The sequence below is a fragment of the Pan troglodytes genome, chromosome 3 (genome assembly GCF_028858775.2).
Source record: "Pan troglodytes isolate AG18354 chromosome 3, NHGRI_mPanTro3-v2.0_pri, whole genome shotgun sequence".
NCBI classification, from domain to species: domain Eukaryota; kingdom Metazoa; phylum Chordata; class Mammalia; order Primates; family Hominidae; genus Pan; species Pan troglodytes.
In genome coordinates this window covers 3,862,341-3,889,446 of record NC_072401.2, presented here as the reverse complement: position 1 = coordinate 3,889,446, position 27,106 = coordinate 3,862,341, and the positions used below count along the sequence as shown (strand labels likewise).

The following is a 27,106-nucleotide window of genomic DNA, read 5'->3' as shown; positions in this document are numbered from 1 at the left end:
CTGTCCTCTGCTGACGCCTTCAGCCCACACAGGTGCCCAGCTGGGGCCCTTGCGCACAACAGGAGGCCCCATCAGGACCTCAGAACAGGGCCCTCCCCACGGGCAGGTGAGAGCTCACAGCACCGGGCCCAGGAACACAAGGGCCTGGAGGAGCCTCCCTCACCTCTGGGTATGGCCACTCCAAGGCACTGCCCCAGTCAGCCTGGGGCCCTGCCAGCCCAAGACCCTGTGGCCCTGTCTGTAGCATTGCCGGGGACAGGGATGCGGGTGGCACAAGCCTCTCTCCTGTCCCCTCCCTGCCTGTGCCTGGGAGGGTGGAAGGCGATGGCACCCAAGGCTGTGCCAGCTCAGGCATCAGTCCCTCCCAACACGGCCTGCTGGTGGCCATGGAGCCCACAGGCCACACGGCTTAGCAGCTCCTGGCACTTTCACAGACACATTCAGCCACGTGGGCAGGACAGCAGGCACCAGTCCTGGCTCCTTGGTGCACTGAGGGTCCAGGCTGAAGACAAGCACAGTGACAGGACGGCACAACTGCCCCTCAGCCCTGGGACATTCCGACCAGGGCCACCCCCAAAGCCAAAGCCCCACAGGTAGGACGAAGAGTGGCCCCTCGGTGACACCAGGGTCAGGATGCAGGACACAACCTGCCACCATTTCCCGTCCAGTAACTGGTGGGCCAGCAAGACACGGATCGACTCCCAGCTCCACCACACGCCCCCTGAGCCTCTCACCTTCGTCTGCAAAATGGGGTGCAGCAACGGTGCACCCCCGTGGAGGCCAGGCCAAGAAGGTAACATGCATGCCATGCTCGGAGCGTGGTGGACCCCAGACCTCTGAGCCCTTCCCTCCTGCTCCTGGTGGGTCTGGCTGCCTCTGGGCCTCGGTGTCCACATGCGGAAGACCAAGGGGCTGGACTTCCTGCATCTCTTGGCCCCTCCAGTGGGTCACAGCGGGCTCAGCACAGGAGGACGGCAGAAAGCCCAGAGCTTGAGGATGCCACCCGCAGGGCTGTATTGTGGGAGTCCTGTGATCACGGGGCTCCGGTGTGCTGCCAGCACAGGCAGATGAACCCATCAGCCCAGACCCTCCAGTAAGTCCAGCCTGCGGGGGCTGGGCCCACGGCTTCTCTGGCGGGGTGCTGCCCAGCATAGTGTCCCAGCTCAACCAGCACCTCCGGGTGGCCTGAGGCCCCCACACACCTGCAGAGGCACAGCTTGGGGGCACAGCTGGCAGGGGGGGCACAGCTGCAGGCCGAGGCCCTGACAACAGAGCTTTCTGAGAGCTCCCAGCTGACTCTGACAAAGATGTCCTCTGGAGTGGGGTCTGGGACTTCTGGTCAGCCCAACCCCCTCCAGCCGTCAGCAATGGCCCTGCCTGGGGCCGGCCCGCGTGCTGCCTGCGGTGAAGCCTGTCCCATCTAGTGGCTGTCCCAGGCAAACCCTCCCTGGCATCCTCTGCCCAGTACTGCTTCCCTGCTTCCCTCTGCTCCCCGGGAACTGCCTGAGGGGAGCAGGAGAGAGCAGGGAGCCCTGCTCAGCCTCCTGCTGCCCCTGCCCAGCCCTGTCCCCGTCCTGCACACACTCGCCTTGCACAGCCAAACACACTGACCACGTGATCCACGCTGACCACATCATCCACTCCTGCCTGCAGCCGCTAGGCAGGAAGACACCTGCAGGGGTGAATCCACTAGGCAGGAAGACACCTGCAGGGGTGCAGCTGCACCATCCAGCATGGTGGGGCAGCGGGGAGGGCGCTGGCCATAGATGCCACCTCCCCACTCCCAGGGCTGCCCCCAACGGGACTTTGCTGGTGTGGGCAGGGGGCGTTGGGGGCTGGGGCCAGAAGAAGGGAGGCCCAGGTCCCACCCCACATGCCGCTCGCCTCTGCCCTCCCAGTCACCCTTCCCCGCCACGCCACGGCGGGGGTGCCAGTGCCAGGAGGCACCACATGTGAGCTTGCTGCTCACCCGCCACGTGGCCTAGGCCTTGGCCTCACTTGGACGTTGGGTCAAGCGCTGCCTTCGTGGAGCTAGAGGAGCATTTGAGAGAGCCCATGGAGGCACCTGGCCCAGCACCTGCCCCGACCTGGGGAGCCCCACCGTGCCCAGGCACCAGAGCCCCTCTGGGGTCCAGCAACATCCGTGGCCAAGGACTCCTGCAGAGAGTGCCGCAGCCACAGCCAAGGAAGTGTGGGTGAGACAAGACGAGACCCCCTCAGCCCAACGTGTCCTGAGACCCCACAGCCAGGGGACCTCCCGAGGTGGCCTTGGGCCTAAACACCGGGCTCAGGCAGAGCCAGTCCTGACCCCAGCTGCAGAGTCAGACCAGCTGCCCCCGGGTCACCGAGCTCGGGCAAGGCCTTCCCTGCTCCTGGGAGTGGAAGATGGTGGTGGTGGGTCAGAGGGTCTCTTACTGCACAGTGGCAGCTGTGGCTGACTGTCCCAGCCAGAAAGCTCTAGGCCCAAGCATTCCAACAGCTCGGACCCCCGAGGGAGAGCACCTGCAGGTACGAGCCCAGCCCCCGCTGCTCTGAATCCCTCAGCAGGGCTTGCGGAAGCCCAGGCTGCAGTCCTGGCCTGGAAAGGTTCTGGTTCCTTAGCTGGGGGTGGGGAGGGTGGCCATCTAACTGGGGCTGACAAATCACTGTGGCCCCCCGCCCCAGGACGTCGCACAGCCCGCCGAGCGCACCCTCCCCAGCCGGCCAGGCTCCCACACGCACCTGGTAGAACCGGCCGCAGCCCAAAGGGGCCCTTGGTGGGGGAGATGCCTCGGACGATGCAGTCGAACAGGAAGCTGATCTGCTCCCCCTCGGCCGAGGACAGGAAGAAGACGCCAGCCCCTGCAGAGGAAGGACAGAGACAGGTCAGCCTGGCCCGAGCGCGGGCTGGGGACCCTGAGGAGGAGGAACACGGGAAACCGGAGCAAACTCCACCAAGAGCCGACAACCACACCCCGCCTGGCCCCACGAAGTCAGATGCCCAGAGCCGACACCCCGCGTGGCCCCGCGAAGCCGGGTGCCCAGAGCCGACACTCCGCCTGGCCCCGCGAATCTGGGTGCCCAGAGCCAACACTCCGCCTGGCCCCGCAAATCCGGGTGCCCAGAGCCGACACCCCACCTGGCTCTGTGAAGCTGGGTCCCCAGAGCCTCTGGACTCCCCAGGGACCCCGCCGCACCCTTCAAACTTGGGCGCTGGGGTGAGTGCTGCCCCGCCCATCCTAGGTCCTGTAGCCGACAGGGCATGGGGAGGAGGGAGGGGGTGCCCTGCCCTGGACAGATGGGTGCCCCCGCCCACATACCTGCCTTCCGGGCTTGCTTGGGGGGATGGGGGGATGTGGCTGCTCTGCCACCCAGCAGGCACTTGATCAGTCCCTCCTCTGCCCCAAGGTCCCAGCGACCCCACCCCCACAGCCGTCTTGAGGGCAAATGAAGCAGCCAGGAGACCCCAGAGACATCAAGTAGGGTCCCCTCAGGGCTCCAAGGCCACAGGAGAAGGGAGCTGTGCCACCTGGAGCTGGGGTCACATCCCAGGAAGGCTGCCATGTGACCGCACTTCCTTCCCCCGGGCTGTCGGGAGGGCTGCATTCAGATGTTTGTAAAAGGTGTGGCACGGCACCTGCCCACACATGCTGGCCAGCACCGCGTCCTCCCCACCTCCTCGGTCATCTTTCAGGGGAAGCTGGAGCTGCCAGTGTGTGGGTGCCGCCCTGAGGCCGTGTGCAGCATCCTGGGGCCAGCATCCACCCCTGCACCCCCACAGCAGCAGGAGGGCCCCCGGGGACCAGCCCAGCGTCACTGGCAGAGCGATGCAGCCGCCACCTGTGGAGAAGCCCCAGCTGCGAGTCACGGGGGCGCTGCCCTCCCGGCCAGGGGTGAATGAAGCCCTGGCGGCCGCGTGAATGGGCCACTGGGCTGGCTGCACCCAGCTGGACACTCCGGCTGGCGTCACCTCACAGGAATCCCGCCCGCTCTGGGGCCTCTGCCCATTGCCCAAAGAAAGGTACGCAGGAGGGAAGGCGCCGGGGCGGGCAGGAGTCGGGGGGAAGGGAAATCTCGGCATTAGAACCCCCACTGCCTGCTGCCCAGTCATGCTCTGCCTTCACGGAACACAGGCTGTAGATTCCAGGGACACGGAACTCAGGCCAGCCCCGACACGTGGCGACGCTGCCGGCCCCTTGGCAGCCACCCCGGGCACACGAGGGCGAGCGGCACCTTGTGCTGTGGATGCTTCCTTCCACGTAGTGTCCCCAAACTGGGTCATGGGACAGCACCATTCCTACTTTAGCAAAAAGGACACTGAGGCCCAGAGAGGGCACGCCACCTGTCCACCATCACACAGCCACGAGGTGGACTCAAGTCCAAGTCCCCTGGCCCCCTGTGCACCTCCTGGCCCGACAGAGCTTCCAGTCCTGCTGTGGGTGAGGGGTGCTCCTGATCAGAATTGGAGGTGGGGCATGGAGGGGAGGCCAATGCCCGCTGCGATGCCGTCCAGGAGGATGCCCCGAGAGGCTCATGAGGGCCGTGATGGGGTGGGGCCCCCAAGCTGGGTAGGGTGGGCAGAAGAGAGCCTACACCAGGCCCTGGGGGCAGGCAATGAGAAGGCCGTCATGCTGTCTGCTGGCTGGCTCACTCAGTGCCAGGCAGTCGCTCCCTGTCCCCGTGGTCCACCCCTCCCTGTGAAGGGCTCAGCCGGCCCAGCCCCAGCTCTCACAAAAGGCCAGGCTCTCTAATCCTGAGCTTACAGACAGCTGGCAGTGGCCGCGGGACAATGAGTCCCCCGACTATAAAAAACCACATTACGGAAGGAGTGGAGCCGGCCCCGCATTCCATGCGGCGTCTGCGGAGCGTCACTCACCCCGAAGACACGGTCAACCAGGCAAGGCCTGGAGCACAGCCCACCGCCAGCCTTGGGCTCCCACGTGCCCACGCGACACCCTCGCCAGCCACCCCCATCATCCATGCCAGCAGAGCTGACATCAGTGGCCCTGGAGGAAGATGCCCATCTCCAATGCTGGTCTGCCAAGGTCTTGGGCCATGGCCTCCCAGGACACCGCACGACTAGGCTCTCGCTGGGCCTCCCTGGGTTCATGCTCCACCCCCGCTCCCACCCAGCCCCCCCCAGTCTTGGGAATGCTCAAAGCTCCCTCTGCACACCAGGTCTGCCTGCCATCTCCACTCAGGAGGCTGCCGTCCCCACCCTCCACACCCCTGCATCTCCACTCAGGAGGCTGCCACCCCCACCCTCCACACCCCTGCATCTCCACTCAGGAGGCTGCCGTCCCCACCCTCCACACCCCTACATCTCCACTCAGGAGGCAGCCGTCCCCACCCTCCACACCCCTACATCTCCACTCAGGAGGCTGCCACCCCCACCCTCCACACCCCTGCATCTCCACTCAGGAGGCTGCCACCCCCACCCTCCACACCCCTACATCTCCACTCAGGAGGCTGCCGTCCCCACCCTCCACACCCCTGCATCTCCACTCAGGAGGCTGCCACCCCCACCCTCCACACCCCTACATCTCCACTCAGGAGGCTGCCGTCCCCACCCTCCACACCCCTACATCTCCACTCAGGAGGCTGCCGTCCCCACCCTCCACACCCCTGCATCTCCACTCAGGAGGCTGCCGTCCCCACCCTCCACACCCCTGCATCTCCACTCAGGAGGCTGCCGTCCCCACCCTCCACACCCCTGCATCTCCACTCAGGAGGCTGCCACCCCCACCCTCCACACCCCTACATCTCCACTCAGGAGGCTGCCGTCCCCACCCTCCACACCCCTACATCTCCACTCAGGAGGCTGCCACCCCCACCCTCCACACCCCTGGCCACCTAGAACACCCCAGACCTTTCCAGACTCAGGCCACATAACGACACCTTTCATGATGCTTTTCTTGGCCTCTGGCCCCCTTCAGTCCCCTGACCCCGACAGCCCCTCTGTGGTGCTCTCACGGACGCCTCCTCTGGGGCAGAGCCCCACCTGCTGCCGTCCCGGCTGCCAGGCTGAGCACCTTGCCGGCAGGGAGCCCAAGCCGTCTGTGGTCTCAGTGTCCACCCAAGCGCCCATAACCAGGAGACCCCCAGTGCTCAGCCTTGGGTGGAAAGACTTAGGTGAGAGGCTGCTGACCGCCCCCCTGCCCCTTCCCCAAGACAGGGTGCGCATGTTTCCTGTTTGCCTGTGTGTTTGGGGAAAGGGGGGAGAACAGGGCCTGCCCCATTTTGCTATATCACACACGTGTGACTGCAGCAAAGCCGGCCACTCTGTTTCCCCTATCCCTGCCCTCGGAGGCCGCTCCTTCTCCAGAGGCTGGTCCACTCCCTCCCCGGAATCGAAGCCAGCCAGTGATGGCTCTGGCATAAAGTGGCATGAGGGATGCTCTCCCAGCCCTGCCCCAAGACCATCAGAGGCCTGGCAGCTTCTGCTCTCTTGGAACCTATTGAGAAGCCCAAGGTGTCCTATCGGAGGGTGAGGTTCCTGGAGGGAAACTGAGGCAACCCAGCCAACAGCCAGCACAGTGCTTTCCTGGGCCTTTGGGCCCCACCATAGCCAAATGCCACTGCCCGAGGGACCCCAGGCAGCACCTCATGGGGCAGAGATGAGCTGTCCTCACTGAGCCCCGTCCAGATCCCTGGCCCACAGAATTGCCAGCCAGGGAACAGCCGCCAGCTGCTAGGTGTGGCAGGGTAAATAGGAGTTAGCTCAGCTGTTAGAGGGTAAGGGGTGGAGGGGGGTGAAAAGGGCACGTCAGACATCTTTGAGCACAAACGGGTGTCCCAAAGGGCTGTATAGGAGCCCTGTCGGGGGGGATAGGAGGCGTGAGGGTAAGAGGAAAGAGCATGGAAGACGCAGAGAAGCAGGACAGAGTCAGCAGAACACAAGCAGAAGGCCAGGACCTGCGGGGCTCAGGGCGGCGCCAACTCTGGACAGAGGCTGGGGTTGCTGAGCGGCAGGCAAACCTCACCCACGTTACAGACGCACCTGCTTCCTGAGAAACACGTCTCCAGTGAAAAAGCTGTTGCACTAACTCCAGGACTCACCGGCTTGAGAAACAAAATGCTCCTCCACGCAGACATTTAATGAGCCAATTAGATCTAAGATGGTTTCCATCTGAATATTCTTGAGTGCCCTCGTGGCTTCCACGCAGACATTCAATGAGCCAATTAGATCTAGGACGGTTTCCGTTTGAATAATCTTGAGTGCCCTTGTGGCTGCCCCTTGATGTCAGAATCTTAAGTGCTCATAATCCCAGCTCCTCAGAGAACAAACATCGGGGTGACCAGGGATGGCTCATGCCAGGTAGGCATGGGCAGGACTGAGAAGTCTTGATAACATGACCCTCAGCCCTCTCCATCCCCCAAGGTGGCAGCTTCTGGTACACTTGGGAGTGGCCCCACCTGGTGGGTCTCGGGCGGAGGAAGGCCTGGAGCCTGGCAGTGGGTGTTGGCTCCCACCCCTCCTCTGCCCTCCTGAAGCAGCCCCAGTCCAGGGGCACCACTCTAGAAGGCCCCCCCTTCCCGGGCCGGCCCTCCTTCCCTTGTCCATCACCACCTTGTTAACATTCCTGCAATCCACAGGGTTCCCATCCCCCAACCAGGCAGCTGCTGCCTGGGGCAGCCTCGCCCTCCATCTTCTGGACCTCAACCAGAATCTTCTCTGGCCCCTGCCAGCTTCTTCCTCCAAGCTCATCTGCAGCCCGGGGTCAACATTAGCATATAAAACACTCCCCATGCTCAAGCACCTTCAATGGCTCCCTGCTGCTCCGAGACAATGGTGCAAACACTGGTCCAATTAGCCAGCTCTCTACAGCCCAGCCCTGTCTCCTCCTCCTCCTCTACCCTCACGCCTCCTATCCCCACCTAACAGGGCTCCTACACAGCCCTTCGGGACACCCATTCATGCTCAAAGATGTCTGAAGTGCCCTTTTCACCCCCCTCCACCCCTTACCCTCTGACAGCTGAGCTAACTCCTATTCACCCTGCAGAAGTCCCCTGAGGCTCACCCCTCCAGAGAGCTTCCCCGCAGTGCCCCCAGCCTGGGGTCTGTGCCCCTCCTGGCTCCCCTCGCACCCTCTGAGGACTGAAAATGCCTCATTCAGTCTCACGCAGCCTCTGAGGCCGGACCATCTGATCCCTAGGCCCAGCGCCCGGCAATGAGAAACCGCTGAAGGCGCTCCCTGCTGCCTGACAGAGGCCAGGGTTCCAGCCAGCTCTGTCCAGGCTGCCCCCGCAGGCTGCAGTGGCCAAAGGTGGCCGGCAGGGGGCTCTCCAGAGCTGGGCAGATGCCGCGTTCATGTAGCAAGAGCCTCCTAGTTCAGGTTTTCATTCTTTACTCTTTTTTTTTTTTTTTTTGAGACAGAGCCTGACTCTGTTGCCTTGGCTGGACTGCAATGGCGGGATCTCAGCTCACTGCCACCTCCAACTCCCAGGTTCAAGTGATTTTCCCACCTCAGCCTCTGGAGTAGCTGGGATTACAGGCACCTGCTACCACACCTGCCTAATTTTTGTATTTTTAGTAGAGATGGGGTTTCACCATATTGACCAGGCTGGTCTCGAACTCCTGACCTCAGGTGATCCTCCCACCTCTGCCTCCCAAAGTGCTGGGATTACAGGCATGAGCCACTGTGCCTGGCCACATTCTTAATCATTTTTAAAAGTCAAAATGAGTTTCAAATGCTCCGGGTGGCCCCCAGAGGCTGGGCAAAGAGGCAGATATGGTCCTTGGACTGGACCCAGCTGGAGAGAGCAGGTAAGGGGGGGAAAAGGGGGCACCTCCAAAAGCTTCCATTCACCCTCAAGGCCCAGCTCAAACGTCCCCCTGCGCCTCCAAAGCCCTCCCTTCCTAGGCTCTGGGTGGGCTCACCCTCTCTGGGGCCCACCACCGTCTGTGCTGCAAGCTGAGCCTGTCCCAGGGTGAGTGGCCCTCTCTGCATCACTCTCCACCACGCACAGTCCATCCCCGAAGGCGGGGCCCAGTCACTTGCCCGTGTGTGAGGCTGGAGCCCGCAGCCCTGAGCTGTCCACAGACCGTCGCCTGCCATGTGCCAAGTGCGCTCGGGCCAAGCTCCAGGAGTCCACACTACAGGCCCGTGACCAACAGAGACGGGGAATTGGGCCACACTGGGGACCCGGGGGTTGCTGTCACCAAGCCACCTCCTGTCCCATTCTGAACAGGCAGCTGTCCACAGAGAGACCTCCGCCCCCCAGGCACCAAGACCAGCCAGGCCTGTCTCCACCCAACCCCCACCAGGGCCCCCATGATGCACAGCCACGCCCAGCGTCTCAGGATGAGTGAGGCGCAGCCATCGCCTTGGGCCAGGGTCACCCTCTCTGCTCTCTGCAGAGCTGGCTGTGGTGGGGCCAAGTGAGGCGGTTCTGGGGATCGGGGGCCAGGCTAGGACCTGTCCCTGGGGAAGGAGGGAATGTGGATTCCCTACACCCAAGAACTTCCAGGGCCTTCCCACGACTCCAGCCCAGCTGTGACCTCCAGACTGAATGTGACGACACCCACAGACTTATTGGGATTCAGATTCTGGATATTTCTCCATCCCAGTGGCCCCGGTTGTCGGCCAAATGGTGGCCCACAAAATATGTTCAAATACCAGGGCCTGTGAACAGGAGCCTCTGCGGATGGAATTGATGGTCTCGGGATGGGGTCACCCTGGGTCATCCAGGTGGGCCCTAAGTCCACAGACTGCAAGAGACTGAAGAGGAGGCTCACGCAGGAGCCAGCAGGCGCAGGGACTGGAGTGGCACAGCCACGAGCCGAGGCTGCCAGGGCCACCAGCGGTTGGAAGGGGCAGGAAGGACCTTCCCATGGGTCCTCCCCAAGAGCTTTTGGAAAAAGCCAACCCTGAGGACCCCTTGATTTGGGGCTTCTGGCCTCCAGGCTGCAGAAGGAACCCGTTCTGGACACTTAGCCCTCTCTTGGGGGTCATCTGCTACAGAAGCCCCAGGAAGCTGATGCCGCTGCCCCTGGACCTCCCGAGTTGCCGGCTCCCTCCCGCAGGAGGCCCCAGGCTGCCAACACGTGCCGCAGACGCCCCGTCCCTCCAGCCACACGGCCTGCACTCAGTGCTGCGTTGAGAACACCACCGCGTGGCCGAGTCTAAGACCCAGCCTAAACCACCCAGGGTGGTGGCCACGCCTGTCTCCAGGAGGATACAGCCCAGCAGGGCCTGCTGGGGACAGGGATGGGTGGCTCGGCCAAGCCTTCCAGCCTGGCCTCCAGAACCCACCTACCCTACGGGGTGTGCAGCCGTCGGTGACCGAATTCCCAGAGCCCTTCCTCTCTCAGGCCAGGGTACCACCGGGGACGAGAACATTCAGCACTGAGCTGCAAAGGCAGGTTCTGTGGGGCCAGCCCCCGTTTGCGGGTTCTGTGGGGCCAGCCCAGTTTGCAGGTTTGTGGGTTCTGTGGGGCCAGGCCGGTTTGCAGGTTTGCGGGTGGGGCTGCTCTAACAGCTTGCCCCGGAGAGGCAGCAGCGACACAGACGGCCCCACAAGAGTGCCCCCGGCTTTTGAGCAGCCCAGGAAAACGGCACAGTAGCCTCGCCCTGGGGAGAAGCACAGCCCCAGGTGTGGGATTGTTTACCAGCGGAAAAGGGGCCACCCACACCTCGCCAGGGATGTGAACCTCCACGGCCTCAGAGGAAAAACATCCAGTGTCCCCATTCCATTGTGGCCCAGACAAAATAAGCAGGTCTCCAAGGAAACGGGTCCTCCTGCTGTGCCCCGGCTTAGAGGGTGAGCACGTGGCGCCACCCCGGCCGGCTGCCTGCCCGTGCCAAGGAATTCCACAGACAGAAAGGAAGGTATGGGTCCCCCTCCTCCAGGCACCCCCAAACCTAGCACACAACAGACAGGACAGGCTGCCCGTGCCAGGACAACTACAGCCTGCAGCTCTGGCTTCCCACACGACAAAGGACAGGGACGCTGGGCCCACCCACTGTGCCCAGCCACCGCCAACCCATTCCCCAGTGGCTCCCGAAGCCCCAGTACTGAACCTCTGGCCTGCCGCAGGGAGGGCCTGGGGGCAGATGGGACCCCGACAGGTGTCCTAGCTCTCCCAGGAACCACCCCCCACCCCACCCCCCGCACCAGCTCACAGCTGGCGTAGGCGGCGGCCCTGCCCATCCATACTGGCTCTCCAATCCCAGAGGGGCCAAGGCCCTTTGGACTCTGGCTATGGCCCCTGCCAGCCCCAGGGGCCGAGACTGCGGGCCAGCTCTGCCGCACGTGCCTCCTGCAGCTGGCTGTGTGCGCCCCCAGTCCGTGGAGCCTGAGCCTCACTGCCCTGTTCCCCTTTCAAGGGTCAAATGTCGTCTCCTCAAAGGCCCCAACAGGGCTGGCTCCTGCCACAAGACCCACTGGGTTTGCTCCCAGCGCCCAGCGCAGAAGGTGGCAGAACGTGGCACCCAGACGGGCTTGCGCCCGTGCCCCAGCTGGCCTTTGCAGGATGAGGTCCCAGGCGGCCAGTGTGGCCCGTGTCCTTGCCTGCGTTTCCTCCACCCAGACACATCCAGGCTCCGCCAGAGCCCCCACCAGTGTGAGCCAAGTGCAGTCCCTCAGTCCTCTCAGCCCCAAACCAGGCCTACAGGAGGTTCCTCTGCCCGCCTTCAGCCCGGCCAATGAGCAGCTGCCCCTCCAGAGAGAAGAGAGGAGGCGTCACACCCTCCGCGGGGACTGCAGGTCCACAGGGCAACCTGGCGCATCTGCACCCAACATGGGAGAAAGTGGAGGGGGTGCTGGAACAACCTGCTCCTGCAGCAGCCCCGGCGGGCACCTCAGACTCTCTGGGGAGGGCCGGGTGCCTTCCTGCTCCCATTTCCCTCACTCCCCTGGCTGAGGACAGCTCTCAGGCCTTCACAGGCCCAGAGGACTCAGGCCATCCCCACCCACGGCCTGGCCACCTCACTGGGGACATTAGGGCAGCTCTGGGCGGCCCACAGGCGGGGTGGCTGGCATGTCCACCAGGAATTCTTGGTCCAGGAATGTGTTTCTGCGGTGCTTATGCGGGAGCTCACACTCCCCACTGCTAAATGCGTTTGTTCTTTCTTTTTTCCTTTCCATGAAATCTGGATATGAGCGGCTCTGAGGCTCTGTGGCCTCAGGCCCCTCCTCGCATCCCTGAACTCTCTCCCTCCAGTGAGGAAGAGCAGAGGTAGCCGAGGCCCCTCCTCGAAACTCCACACTGAGGTTCCTGCGGGCAGAGGACCTCGGACATCGAGCGTGGGGAGACTCCGTCCACCTGCCGGCGCATTCTGGAAATGCCAGCAGGCCAGCCTGCAAGTGGGGTCGGTCGGCCCGAAGCCAGCAGTTCTCGGGGGAAGTGGGGGGTGCTGCTGCTGCCCAGTGACCCCACACATCCGTACTTACAGTACCCACACCTGGTCCCGCCTTCAAAGATGAATCCGCTTGGCACGGCCCCGTAGCGCCGGAGGTCGGACAGCTTCCACTGCCCCGTGACAGCCGGGGGGATGTCCCTGGCCAAGACGAGGACATCATTGCAGAGGTGCAGGGTAGCCGGGCCGCTCTCCAACTTGGTGCCTGGAGCCACTGTCACATGGAACCTATGCACTGCGGGCAGGCGGGGCGAGAGGGCATCACGGGCGGGCAGGGTGAGAGGACATCATGGGCGGGTGGGGTGAGAGGGCATCACGGTCAGGCGGGGCGAGAGGGCATCACGGGCGGGCAGGGTGAGAGGACATCATGGGCGGGTGGGGTGAGAGGGCATCATGGTCAGGCGGGGCGAGAGGGCATCATGGGCAGGTGGGGTGAGAGGGCATCATGGGCAGGCGGGGTGAGGGCATCACGGGCGGGCAGGGTGAGAGGGCATCATGGGCGGGTGGGGCGAGAGGGCATCACGGTCAGGCGGGGTGAGAGGGCATCACGGGCGGGTGAGGTGAGAGGGCATCACGGGCGGGTGGGGTGAGAGGGCATCACGGGCGGGTGGGGTGAGAGGGTATCACGGTCAGGTGGGGTGAGAGGGCATCACGGGCAGGTGGGGTGAGAGGGCATCATGGATTGGCGGGGCGAGAGGGCATCACGGGCGGGTGGGGTGAGAGGGCATCACGGGCGGGTGGGGCGAGGGCATCACGGGCGGGTGGGGCGAGAGGGCATCACGGGCGGGTGGGGCGAGAGGGCATCACGGGCGAGTGGGGCGAGAGGGCATCACGGTCAGGTGGGGCGAGAGGGCATCACGGGCAGGTGGGGCGAGAGGGCATCGAGGGCGGGTGGGGCGAGAGGGCATCGAGGGCGGGTGGGGCGAGAGGGCATCACGGGCGGGTGGGGCGAGAGGGCATCGAGGGCGGGTGGGGCGAGAGGGCATCACGGGCGGGTGGGGTGAGGGCATCACGGGCGGGTGGGGCGAGAGGGCATCATGGTCGGGTGGGGCGAGAGGGCATCACGGTCGGGTGGGGTGAGAGGGCATCACGGTCAGGCGGGGCGAGAGGGCATCACGGTCAGGCGGGGCGAGAGGGCATCATGAGAGGAGGCAACAGGGGCCACTGTGGACAGGTGGGGTGAGAGGGCATCTCGGGAGGAGGCAGCAGGGGCAGGGGCCAGGCTGGGGCAGGTGGGGGCAGCCGCCCAGGTGTCAGCCGGGGAGGCAGCGACGGCAGGATGAGCAAATGGCACTCCTCACAGCCACGAGGGGGACTGGGGGCTGCACTTCTCTCCTTGCCATCCTCCCAGGAACTATCTTTGTTCAGGGGCAAGGAAGTCCCAGAGGGGCCTGACCTCAGACCTCCACCTCCCTCCCCTCCCACCACGGAGGTGCTAGGGAGGACAGGGCAGCTGAGTGCCCTGGCTGGGCTCCCACCCCCAGCACCTCCTCTCCAGGAAGGCTCTCTCTCCACAGCTGTGTGGCTCCATCACAGAAGGGGAAACCGAGGCTCAGGGATCCCCCAGCCTCCAGTTCGGGTGCGGAGAGTCTGGAGTCTGTATCGAGGCCCCAGCCTGGCCACGGGAACCTCAGGGCACCACCGGCCCTCTCTCCATCCAGGTGGCCATTCACCCAAACCCTGAGCACCCCCATGGTCCTGTCCACTGGCTCTGCCCAGGCCCCTGCCCCTGAAAGCCTCAGAGAGGACAGTGGTCCTGAATGCTGTCCCCGCCTCCCCTGTCTTCCCAGGTCAGCACACCAGGCAGACAGCAGCCTCCCCACCAGGGGCCCCACCTGCTCCATCTCCAACCCCCAGAGCCAAAGGGACCCCTGTTCCCATCCCACCTCCCCCTTCTCTGCCTCCTCTACCTGCTCCAAGCTGTGGCCTCAGGTGCATCCTTGTCAGGCCACGTTCTATCAAGATGAAGCTGCCTGGGCGGTGCCCGGCGGCCTCTGTGCCATGGCCCTGCGCCAGCAGATGAAGGAAGCAGACCCATGCCGCTGAGCCAGGCTGGAGGGAACCCCCAACGGGAGAACTTTCTGGAAAGATGCAGTTCTTCCCTCCTAATGTCTCCTTCCCCTGCGCCCTCCTGCAGAGCCAACCGCACCTCCTCCCACTAAGCCCCCAGCTTCTCTCTCCCCACTCAATGGAGCAGGAGGGGCTGCTGCCTTGGGGACAAGACTGGGGGAGCGGGACACTCACCTCCAAGGCCAAAGAACTCAGCCATCAAGGGCCAGGATATTTTAATCAATATTTTAAAAAGTAAAGTTATGCAGAGTCCATGCTGATCAAAATAGCAAGTTTTTTTGTGTTTGTTTTTTTGAGACAGGGTCTCACTCTGTCGCCCAGGCTGGAGGGCAGTGGCACAACCTCAGGTCACCGCAACCTCCACCTCCCAGCTCTTTTTTTTTTGAGACGGAGTCTTACTCTGTTACCCAGGCTGGAGTGCAATGGCGCGATCTCAGCTCATTGCAACCTCTGCCTCCCAGGTTCAAGCGATTCTCCTGTCTCAGCCTCCTGAGTAGCTGGGATTACATGTGCCCACCACCACACCAGGCTAATTTTTCTATTTTTAGTAGAGACGGGGCTTCGCTATGTTGGCCAGGCTGGTCTCGAACTCCTGACCTCAGGTGATCTGCCCGCCTTGGCCTCCCAAAGCACAAGGTTTACAGGCGTGAGCCACTGCACCTGGCCATCATTTTTGTATTTTTAGTAGAGACGAGGTTTTGCCACGTTGCCCAGGGTGGTCTGGTCTCTATCTCCTGGGCTCAGGTGATCCACCCACCTCAGCCTCCCGAAGTACTGGAATTACAGGTATGAGCCACCGTGCCCAGCCTAAAATAGCAAGTTTGTAAAGCGAGGGCAGCTGGGGCTGCTGGGATTCTTGTGTGGGTGCCAGGGTAGGACCAGGACTCAACTCAGTGGACATTCTACTGTTTTGCTCATTATGGGGTTTTGGCACTGATTTTGGTTTCTTAGGAGATGCAGGATTATGCTTGCTCTGCCGCTGAGTGCCCAGGGCCCCATCACCACCCACCTCTGCTCACAGCCCCAGGGCAGCTCAGCCCCCAGAGGCCCCCAGGCACCCATTCGAAGCCCCTGCAGGGCCAGGACTGACGTTCCACCTCTTCCAGGGCCAGTTCCACAGGGGAGCACTCCCTTCCCCTCCCTCTCCCCTCCCTCTATTCCCTCCCTCCCATCCTGTTTTGGGGGGAAGCTGGGGTGGGACCGCCCAGCCTGGGGCTCTGCTTCCTACCCAGGCTCTGGGCTCCACTGTCCAGTATAGGAAGCAAAGGGCAGGGCTTTGGGAAGCCACGTCCCTCCAAAGGCCACCAGCTTGGGTTAAAGGCTCCAGTTGTAACTAACGGTCAGGCTAGGGAGCTCTAAAGACACCATAGCCCAGCAGACTCCCCCTCCCAAACCCTCGTGGGCACCCCCAGGCTGGAGCTCAGTCCACCCTAAGGCACCCATGAATGTCCCATCTTCCTGCATGGTTCCCTGGAGCCGCTCCCACCTCTGCAGCCCACGTTGGTGAGGGGCCCCGGCACACCTGAACGGGGAGCCCCCGCCCGGCCCCGGCCCCCGTCACTCACCCTCGCCGAGCGCATAGCGGATCCGGGCATCCCACGCACACATGGCCTCGTGGCTGTCAAAGCCCAGCATGATGGCCTGGGACAGGCAGACAATGGCCAGCGTGTGGGCCAGGCCCTCGTAGGGCAGGCCGGGCTCCAGCCCGCAGATGTCCTCTAGCGTCAGGCTGCTGCGCTCCCGCAGGCCCTTGGTACGCTCCGACTTGTCCTTGTAGACCAGCATCAGCAGGCAGTCTGCAAGGAGCGTGGCCGTCAGGGACGCCAGCCAACACTGCCTGCCCGCACCCTTGGCGTCCCCGGGGAGGCCGTGACAGTGCAGAGACCCAGGCTGGGGTCATGACCTCAAGCCAGCCACTCAGCCATGCCAAGGCTTCGACTCCCGGCATACAAAATGGGGCGATCCCCTCCCCTTGCAAGACCCACAGGCTGCAAGAGCAGAAATGAACTCAGAATATTCATGTCTGTGCCCGGCCCCCGACGCTGGCTCCCATGACTGGGTTCTGGACCTTCACCAGCGGATTTGCCCTGTCCCAGGCCCTGGAGCCCCCTGGGCCACACTGAGGGCTGCAGGATCTGTGGTCAGGGGCTTGGGGGCCCAGCGTGGGGCCTGCCCAGTGGCTGTGGCCTCCTGCCCTGGTTCTGCCAGCCCGCTCCTATCCTGCCGCCCTGCCAGCCACACCTGTGCCCACTCCCTGCTGCCTCGAGACCCACCGCCCCTCCTGGTTCCTTTAGTTCCCAGGTTGTGGCTGAGCTTCAGCCCCAGGGAGTAGGGGAGGTCGATGGGCCTTGGGTCCCATCCCCATCCACCCGGCCACTGCCCAGCGCAGCAGGCCCTGGTCTCTTCCTCGGCTGCTGGGGACCTGCCTGCGTTCTGCCTCCCGGACCCTCCAGGGCAACTCGGGTCCCCGTCCCCACCCCCACCTTCCCATTTTCCAACGTCACTGTCACCACAGGCAACCGGCTGGTGCCGTCCACTCCACCAGGTGCAGCTCAAACCTGGCACAGCACAGTCCCTGTGTGGCCTTGGGCGAACCCCCTGGCCCGGGGACACGCCTGTGAATGGCGGGGGCAGCAGGTCTGCCTGAGAGAGCAGAGAGGACGGCGCAGGAAGACTCCCTGCCCTCCCGGCATGGCTCCAGGCTTGACGACCAGGCCTCCTCCCACCTAGGCCCCCGGCAGCTGGGCTCCAGGATACCCGGCTTCGGTGAGGGTGTAGGTTTTGGGACCTCGTACAAACACCCCAAATCCCTGTGAGCATGCAGGAGGGGATGGGGGAGAATGCCCCCGAAGAGGATTGCAGAATGACGTGTCATCTGAAGCTCTGAAAAGCAGGTGCTCACTCTTCACACAGGCCCCGCAAAGCCACGTGAGAACCAAAATCCCAAATGAATTTGACGCAGACACTCATTTTTGCAGTGGAGTCCAGAGCAGACATGGTGCTCAGCTTCCCTCCCCAGCCGTGCCCACCTCCCCGGGCCACATGGCCGCAGCCCGCAGAGCCAGGGGGTCTGTGTGACCACAGGGGCCAGCGGTCAGCAAGCTTCCTCTGCAAGGGGCCAGAGGGCGAGCATGCAGCTTTCAGGGCCACACAGGCTCTGCGGCCACTACTCAGCACCGCCACCCTTGCTGCGTGAAAGCAGCCTCAGACCACGTGTAGACCCACGGGCGCAGCTGCATGCCAGGAAACTCGATTCGCAAAAGCAAGGCGCGGTGTGGGCGCGGCGACAGGGCGTTCACTTCCCATTGGAGGATCTGTCCGCAGTGTCTGAGACGTTTACAGCTAGAAAAAAGCTAGGCATTCCCAATTTGAGAAAGAAGCCCCCTCATTCCCGCACCTACAGAACTCCGCCTGCCCAGCTGAGGCTTTCCAGACAATCTCCTGGCCCCCTCTGGAAACTCCAAGGCAGGAAGCAGGACGCCCGGCCCCGAGAGAGAAATCAAACACAGCGGCGTAATCGGAATTCGCCGTAACAGCAATGTCCCTCAAATGCTTCACCAGAGCACCCAAGAAATGACGGTGTGTGGGAACAGCATGAACACGGGTGGCTCCGCGCAGGACGGGGGCCCCAGGGCCGCTTGAGCCGGAGGACAGCCCGCAGTCTCCACCCTCTGCAGTTGAAGTGTGTTGTGAGATCGCTGCAGGGGCCCGGGCCACCTCTGCTTTGGGGGACCCTAAAAAGCTGAGCCACACCCATGTTGAAACTTCCACTGAGGATAATCACGCACCACACAGACCACCCCTTCACTCCCTTCCCCTAAGGGGCGAGGCCCCTGGGAATCCCTGCTCTGACCTCCCAGCTGCATGGCCTTGGGATCTTGGCCTCAGTTTCCTCATCTGTGACCTGGGGACAGTGGCACCCCCACCTGCAGCAATGCCGTAAGGACCATCTGCAGGAAGGTGTGGAGGCCCTGTGTGCAGTACGCACTCAATACATGCTTGCATATTCAGGTACACATCTGTCTGCGTTACCAGCTATAAGGCCAGAGCGTCTTCCCTGCAATCTGGCTGCCCATGCACAGAGGGACCAGGTGACCCATGGCTCACCCTCAGTGCTCAGCAAGGGGCACACACTGGCCAACCATCTGCCACCTTCCACCTCGAGGGCCTCAGCTTCCTCGGAGCCTTGGTGGGCTGATCACCCAGAAGTCAGGCAGGGACCTTTCCTCCCCTGTGGCTCTGCTCTGTGGTGGTGGCACCTTGGCCACACCCCGGCAGACAGCTCCGGCACCTGATAACAACCAGTTCCTTCCATTGCCCCCAACCAGCACCTCCTTTGTTCAACAAGTTACATTCCCAATAATACAGTCAGGACTGGGGTCAGGAGCTTGCCTGTAAAGAGCCCGACGTCACCCTTTTGGCTTGATTGAGCTTAAAGTCTCCTTTACCGTACTTAGCTGGAAAGCAGCCACAGATGACACGTGTGGGAATGGCTGCGAGCCAATAAAACGTTATTTACAAAAACAGGTTCCGGCAGGATTTGGCCCAGAGACCACAGTGAGCCGACTCCTGGCCAAGAGTTGAATTTGCCACGACGGCTTCTCACACCTTCCACAAGCCAGCCGGCCCCACCCTAGACCTCTACTCCTGCAAGGCTGGTGGTGGGGCGCATGCTGAACCCACGCTCGACCCTCAGACCTTTTTCTGATTCACGGACGCCACCCCTCAGCCTGTCTGATTTTTCTGGACTCTGTCTACAAATGCAGACTCACACCCTGCACCTTGGGAACGCCTGAAAATCCAGGAGCACTTACAGGCAGGGGCTGAGCGTGGCCCCCAGCAAGACGTGTCCACTCCCGACCCCGGAACCTGTATGTCCTTATTTGGGAACAGGGTTTCTGCATATGTAATCGAGTTCAGGATCCTGGATTATCTGAACGCAGCAGCAAGTGTCCTTGTAAGGGGGAGAACAGGAGGCGCAGACACAGGGAAGGTCACCTGAATGGGGACGGAGGCAGGGACTGGAGCGCTGAGGCCACAGCCAAGGGACACCTGTGTCTAGCAGGAGCTGGGAGAGGCAGGAAGGAGCCCCTCTGGGAAGCCTGGAGGGAGCGTGGCCCTACGGCCCCCTCGACTGGAGAGCTCTAACTCCCAGGACTCAGTGGGTGAATTCTCGTTGTTTGAAGGCCCAGCTGTGGTGCTTTCTTCTGTTGGCCACAGGAAACTGACGACCACCCAAACCACCGATTTCATTTTCAAACATGAACAGAAGCGGAGAGGTCAGAGCTGGGGGCCCGCTCGTCCCTCCTGCCTGGCGGAAGCTTCTCCGGCAGCTGACGCCCACCCCCTCACGCTCAGGCCGCCCTCTCCTCATCACCGACAATAAATCGATCCTGTTTTTAAAGTGCATCTCTCGGGGAGTGCCAGGGGGCAAAGCGCTGCAGGAACTGGTACCAGAGAGATGGAAGCTCCAGGCCCAGGGCTGAGACCAAGCCAGGTCAAGGCCGGGACACCAGAGCCCCAGGACGCAGCGGCTCTCCCTGGGACACAGCACGTGTGCCGGGTAGACACAGGTCTGGGGGACTCAGGAGTGGATGGCCACCGGCCAGCTCCCCGGGCGCCAGGCCCAGAGGGCCCCAGCCACACCCTCCCAGGAGGCCTGGGCACCTGGGAGTCTCTCACCCAGCGGCTGAGGAAGCACCATCGGCCCTGCTCACCCACCCTCCGGCTGGGGGTCTCTTGCCCGGCGGCTGAGGAACCACCATCAGCCCTGCCCACCCACCCTCTGGCCGCGGGCATTGGCTGCAACCTGGCCAGGGAAGGCTTTTGCAGAACTTGGAGGGTTCCCGGGGCTCTGACAGGCAGCACTGGGCTGGGTGGAGGGCACCGGGTCGTGATGCTGAAAGGAGACAAACGAGGAAGAGGCACCAGGAGAGGCCAAGGCACAGAGACCATGTGGAACAAGCAGGCACACACGCACACTCACACAGACACACACACACTCATACATGCACACTCACACACACACACATACATGCACACACACACAGACATACACGCACACACACTGTGCACACACATACATGCACGCACACACAGGCACACACATGTACACTCAGGCACACACTAATGCACACAGACATGCACACTCATACACATACACAGGCACACACACGCACACTCACACTCATGCATACACAGGCACACGTACACATACAGGCACCACACACGTGCACAAAAGCACGCACATACACACACTTATACACACACAGACATGCACACATACACAGGCACACGCACACAGAGACATGCACACTCATACACGTGCACACATACACGCACACACACACTCCTACATGCATACACACACAGGCACACACAGACATACATGATCACAGGCACACATACATGCACACACATACACGCACACAGACATACACAGGCACGCACACACACAGACACATGCACACACAGGCATGCACATACACAGGCACACACACATGTACACACACAGGCATATACACACGCACAGGCACGCACACACCAATACATGCACACTCAGACAAGCACACATTCATACATGCTCACACAGGCACACACACTCATACACTCAGTCACACACATACATGCACACACGCACATGCACACTCATGTACACAGAGGCACACATACATGCACACACAGGCACACAGACACACTCGTACATGTACATTCACACACAGGCACACACACTGCTGCACGCCCATGCAGACACTGGCACACACTTGCACACACAGACACATGCACACAGACAAGCATTTGAGCTCACACACACTCGCACACACAGGTATTCACACACATGTGCGCACGTGCACACACTCCCACAGGTATTCACATGCACGCGGACACACTTGCACACACACACCCCCACACAGGTATTCACATGCACACACACACTTGCATACACACCTGCACACACAGGTATTCACATGCACACACACGTGGACACAGACATGCGCTTGCACTCATGCTTGTGCACACACACACAGAAGCGTGCACTCATGCACTCAGTGCTGGGGTCTGAATCTGAAATTCCAGTGTTGAAATCTTCACCCCCAAGGCGATGGGTTAGGTGGTGGGGCCTTTGGGATGCAATGAGGTCATCAGGGTGGAGCCTCAAGAATGGGACCAGTACCTGATGAGGGGGCCCCAGGGCGCTTCCTCCCCCTACACCATATAAGGACAGAGAAAGCGCCACCTATGCAGCAAGACATGGTCCTCACGAGACACCAAGGACGCGGATCCTCACCAGACACCCAGGCTGCCTTGATCTTGGACCTCCAGCCCCCAGAACCGTGAGCAGTGACTGGCTGTCGTCTGAGCCGCCCAGGCTGTGGCATTCGCTAAGAGCCGCCTGAGCTAAGACAGCCACACAAGCCCACACTCACACATTCACTCTTACACACTCACCCAAATGCTCACACTTGCTCACACGTGCACACGCTCCCACGGTGTGTACAGGTGCACATGTACATCCTCACACACACACGCACGTGCACACACGCTCCCCCTGCATTCACCTCCACAGCCACAGGGAAACGAGGAATCCAGGATGAGCCCTGGGACTTGGGTGGGGGAGGGATGTCTGGGGTGGGGTGGGGTGGGGGGGGTCTTCCCTGGACACGTGAGGCTGAGAAGCCCACCAGACACCGGGCGGCGATGCACACAGGCAGTTGGACGCAGGCTTCTGGAGATGTAAAAATAACTGTGGAGTCATGAGCACACGGAAGGCCTTACAGCCAGGGCGGAGAGCCGGGGAGGGCGGGAGGGAAGAAGGAGGAGGGGGAGAAGCCGCAGGGAAGATGGAGCAAGCAGGCGTGGTGGCCCAGGGAAGGCAGGGGCGTGTGTGGGCCGGGGACGCAGTGGGGGGGTCCCCGCCCACACTGAACACGATGGGAGTCTGCAGAAGTGGCTGCGGGACAGCCTTTGGAGGTCACAGTGACCTTGAGGCTGTGCCCTTAGCAACGCAGGTGGTAGCCGCCTGAGGGGACCCTGCTGGGGTGCAGCAGCCTGGAGCCGCCCCCAGAAGCTGGGCAGGAGCAAGGGGGGCGGCCATCGACCAGGCCGGCCTGCTGATGCCTCCTCGGGCCAGGCCACAGCCAGGACACACGAGACCAAGATCCAGTGCCTAGCCCCGGACCCATTCACAATCTGGTTCGGGAAGGAAACGCGTGAGGGTGCCCCTGCCTGGCACAGGTGTTGGAGGTGTGGTGCAGGTGGGCCCCCCAGACCACAGACATCACCAAGGGCAGCCCAGGACGAGGCTCCAGATGCCAGGGCCAGGCCCTCGCGCCCACCTCTCCATCGTCCTCAAGAGCCCTGTGAGTAGACGAGGACGCAGGCGGGGAAGGAGCCGTCCCAGGTCACCGCTCCCACATGTGGAGCTGAGAGCTGAACCCCAGCTCTCTGATTCCCTGTCCTGACGCGGGGGCTGAGGGAAGGTCGCCCTGTTCTTGATGTTTCTATGGGGAGAGGATAACTGGCCACCACCCACGCCCGGTCTTCAGCCCGGAGCTGGGATGTCAGCCCCAGTCCGTTGGGGCAGGAGCCAGACGCACAGGAAATCCACCACCAGGAGGCTCTGCTCGGGAAGGTGTCCACCCCCAGCCCCTCGTTAGCGGAGGCGCTGTGGAGGGCAGGGCCCCAGGACAGCACTAGCCGTGGGGCAGCTCCGGGGCTTAGGGGGCACCTGCCAGGGGGCTCCCGGCTCCTGCGCCGTCTCCGTGGGGTCCCTCCTGCAGGCCGGGCTCAGTCCCACCAGGCTGCCTTTGAGGGCGATGCGGAACTGGGAACCCTGCCCTCCGGGAACTCAGCATTAGAACCGAGAGCAGGGATAGGGGAGACTAAGCAAGGGCCCAGCCATCAGCCCGGGGGCAGGCGCGGAACTTCCAGCCAGCTGTGGGGGGCAAGGTTTGGGCTGGCTGGGGGGAACTGGGCTCTGCCCAGCAGTCCGTGTCTTGGGCCAGATCCCTCGGGTTTCTGAGTTTCAGCTTCCCCCCACCATGGTGACTCCAAGACCCTGCCAGCTCCAGGACTCGGGCCCTCCCGGTGGCTTTTCTGAGCTGGATGAAGCCCCCAGGGGCAGCCCCTGTGGGAAGCAGGCCCCCTCAAGTGTCTGGCCCGGGGCCACACTCTCCACAGGATGTCAAGAACACTTTCCTCACCACCCCCAGCCCCCACACCTGGGAGGAAGAAGAGAGGGGCTGGGCCAGGCGCCGCTGGCATGCAGGGCCACCAGCAGTGAGTCCTGGGCCACGACTGGACACAGACCACCCTCCTCCCCTGGGGCCCTGCCCAGAGAGGGGACGCAGACACGCATTCTGCAGTGAGGACGCGGTGGAGACCTCGAGGAACGTAGTCCCACTGCAGGGCACCCTGCAGTCCCACACCGAGGCAGACGGCCCGACGTCCACTGGCCATGCCGGGCGCTGCGGCTGAGCAGCCCTTTGATAAAAGGGTTTCCCTTTCATTCGCTAAACCTTGTCATAACAGAAAGACGTGCTCACAATTGAGAAAAACGCAAGGAGGAGAAAGGTGCCAGTGGAAAAGGTGCACATCGGGGCCCTTCCCAGAAGGAAATCACCACTGGTAACAAAAAGAACCCTGCCTGTCTTACAAGGAAGCAGACAGGACCCTTCCTCTCTCCCTCACACCAGGAGTGCAGGGTCTGTGCTGTCTGCTCCTCCAGGGCTGGGGCCTGCTCCCTCCACGCTGGGCCCATCCACAAGGGAGGTGGTCTCCAGCGCTGAGCGGGAAGGCAGCTGGGTGAAGGCAAAGGGGGCAGCATCCAGGGAGGCTTAAGAGGGGCCGGGGGAAGAGGCATCAGGGCCTCTGAGCGGAGAGGAGGTGCCAGGCTGGCCTGGTCAGGATGGGGAGGTGGGCGTGAGAACTCCGCTCTGTCCCATCCCCTCATCTGACCGACCTCTGGGCAACCCCACAGGGTGTCAGTTTCAACCCTGGGCTGCTGGAGTGACCAACACAGAAAGCAGGTGTCCAAAGCAATGGGTCCCAGGCCAGTGAGTCAGTGGGTGCTAGGGACACCTGGCCGCAAGGCTTGGAATGAACATCCACCCAGAGGGGGCATGGCACCTTCCACTACCCCACATCACCTCCCACGCCAGCCCCAGAAGGCTGCAGACCTCAACCGCGCGGGATACGGGATAACCCAGCAGACGCTCGGGAGCCACCATGTTCACCTACAGACTCACAGATTGTCCCACCTGGGGGACCCATTGCAAACTCCTGTCACTCCACTCAGGCACTCACCAGCCGGGGGAGCACACCCTCTTGAGGCTGGCAGGCCCTGCCTCCTGGGACTGTCTGATCCAGAAAGAAAATCCCTCCAACAGGGACAAAGACTTCTCCCCCGACACTCCTCTTTGGGGGCTGCTGTCCCGGGTGCCTTCCTGGGCTGCGGCCTCTCTGGAGGGTCTGCACCGGCTCCAGCCCAGCACCATCCACCAAGCATCACCTGCCCCACCACGGCCCCGACCCAGCCACAGCTGACTAAAGCCTGTCATCCGCCCCAGCCTGGCAGGGCCTCTCACTCTGCCCAGACCCCATCCCTTCCTATACCAGGTCCCCTGCAGCCCCGGAGGACAAAGACGCCCTCCCAGGCTCTGTCGGTGCCCCCACAGCTCCAGGCAGGAGGTCTGGGCATGGAGGGCTGAGTGGAGAAGTGACCAGCGTGCAGTCCAGGCCCTGCAAGGGGAGGCGGAGGCAGGCAGGAAGTGCTTTCCTCCAGGACAACCTGAGGCCCTGCAGAGGGGACGCAGGAGGGATCCCTGCCCCACACCCTCCCTGGGAGTCACAGACACCCGTCCTGGAGGGCGCTGTGGCAGCCCCCTGGCGTACAGCCCCCCATGCACGCAGGCCGAGCATCCCACCCAGACCCGGGCCTGGCCGGCTCTGCCGCACCTGTCCTCTGGAGCAGCTGCAGGCCCGGCTCAGCCCTCCCTACAGGCCCAGCGCTGCAGGCGGCCTGGGCTGCCAGACCTGGGGGCTCCGTGCTGACCCTCCCCAAGCTGGGGTGCTGGCTCTGGGCGGGGACTGCGGGGGACCCCTGCCTCCTCCCAGAGGACTGTTCCCCCAGCAATGTAGGAGTCACTCTGCCCTGCCCCACCGCAGCCCAGCCTCTCCTCTGCCTGGGAGGGGTCCAGGGTCAGCGCTAACCCACGCAGCACCCCTGGAGGCTGGGTTCGGGGGCCCTGCTCTGAGCGTTTCCACAAGCACAGCTCAACCCTCAGGTATGTGAGGCTTTGCTTCTGGGGGGCCCCTTTGCTGCTCTGCTGGGGGGCTCAGGGCCTGCGTCCCCTCCGCCTACAGGGCCACCAGGCAGCCCCTCGGGCCTCAGTCTGCCCTGCTGGAAAGAGGGTTCTTCCGTCCAGGGCCCCCACCTGCGCTCCCAGGGGCGCCGTGGGGTCGGGTCCGCACGGGGCTCTCGGGTTTCCCGGCGGGGTGACAGCGGCGGCGATTTTGGGCAAGCTGGCATTACTGCCCCGGGCCTCGGTAACCCGTGTCGCTAGGCCCCCCGCGCTCACCGTCCCCCGCCCGCCCCGCTCACCTGCCACGGGCGACGGCTTGCGCAGCACCAGCCACCTACTCTTCCACTGCGGGGACAGGGGGGAGCGTGAGCCGCCGCCCGCGCCCGTGCCCCCCCACGCGCCCCCGACGCGCCCCGACCTTCTTGCCGTCCCGCAGCTTGACCTGGCCCTCCACCAGCGCCGCCTCGGTCATCTTCTGTCATGGTTCCGCGCCGCCGCGCTCGCCCCGGCGCCCCAGCCCAGGGTCACTTTCAAAATAGCTCCCAGGGCCCTGGGCTGGGCCAGGAGGGCGGGCCCGCGGGCAGGGCGGCGACACCGGCGACTCCAGGGCCGGCGCGGGCGGGGCTCCTTCTCCTGCGGGCGGCTCTCCCACCCCCACGGGCCCCTCTGGCCCCACCGTCCCGCGGCGGCCCCTGGAGCCGCCCGCCCTCTGGAGCAAGCGCACTATCTGGGCTCAGACGCTCAGACCAGCGCCTGGCGGGGGGTCGGGCGGGGACTTCTTTTTCAAAAAGCAGAGAAAACCACCCAGCAGACATCGGCCCCGCTCTGGACGCTGCTCCCAACTTTAAAGTTGGTCTTCAAACAATCCGGCTTCCCAGACTGGCATCTGCCCCTCCCACTACCCCAGGGGTCACCAGACACCCGGACAACAGACTGGCCACAGGCAGCCCAGGCCTAGGATGCTCTCACATCCCCAGGCTTCCCCCACACTGAGGTGACCCCTCCCCAGGCAGGCAGTAGGGGTCGGGGAGCCCCTGGCAGCCTCTGTCTCTTCCTCCATTTCTGTTCCCATTAAAAGCCTGCAGGGACCCCAGTGCAGGTGGGCGGGTCCAGGACCCACAGTGCCGCCTCAGGGCCCCAGGTCTCCACCTCTTCTGCCCCCATCCCAGGCAAGAGCAGGCCCTGGTTAGGCCAGCCGGCTCCGATGGGCAGAGGAGCTGCCTGCTTTGTAAAGGACCCGCCAGCAGCCCTCCCAGCTGGGTGGACTTTGCGTTTCTGGACTCCCCCTCCTTGACCCTGTGGCTCCAGTCCAGCTGTCCCCAAGCTCTGGCCTGGGCATTAGATGTCACACCCAGGTTCTTCTGCAGAGAGGCCATGTGCTTTGGGGGACCT

General features: G+C 63.2%; 1 protein-coding gene across 6 annotated transcripts in view; it reads right to left on the bottom strand.

Annotated features, from left to right (window-relative positions):
• The window catches only part of DOK7 (docking protein 7), a 40,155-nt gene extending 13,750 nt beyond the window's left edge, over window positions 1-26,405 (bottom strand). The window contains exons 1-5 of one of the 6 annotated variants that reach the window (XM_024355923.3): window positions 26,133-26,405; window positions 26,014-26,059; window positions 15,977-16,207; window positions 12,387-12,576; window positions 2,722-2,841 (exon numbers count right to left, since the gene is read on the bottom strand). In XM_024355923.3, the coding sequence (XP_024211691.1) occupies window positions 2,722-2,841; window positions 12,387-12,576; window positions 15,977-16,207; window positions 26,014-26,059; window positions 26,133-26,186 (641 nt within the window). In that variant the 5' untranslated portion in view covers window positions 26,187-26,405. Of the gene's footprint in view, window positions 1-2,721; window positions 2,842-3,299; window positions 5,143-12,375; window positions 12,577-15,976; window positions 16,208-16,684; window positions 17,013-26,013; window positions 26,060-26,132 lie in introns of those variants that run through there. The other 5 variants (XM_024355921.3, XM_054682721.2, XM_024355916.3 and 2 more) reach the window with 5 other exon arrangements.
• Window positions 26,406-27,106: the final 701 nt, after the last annotated feature.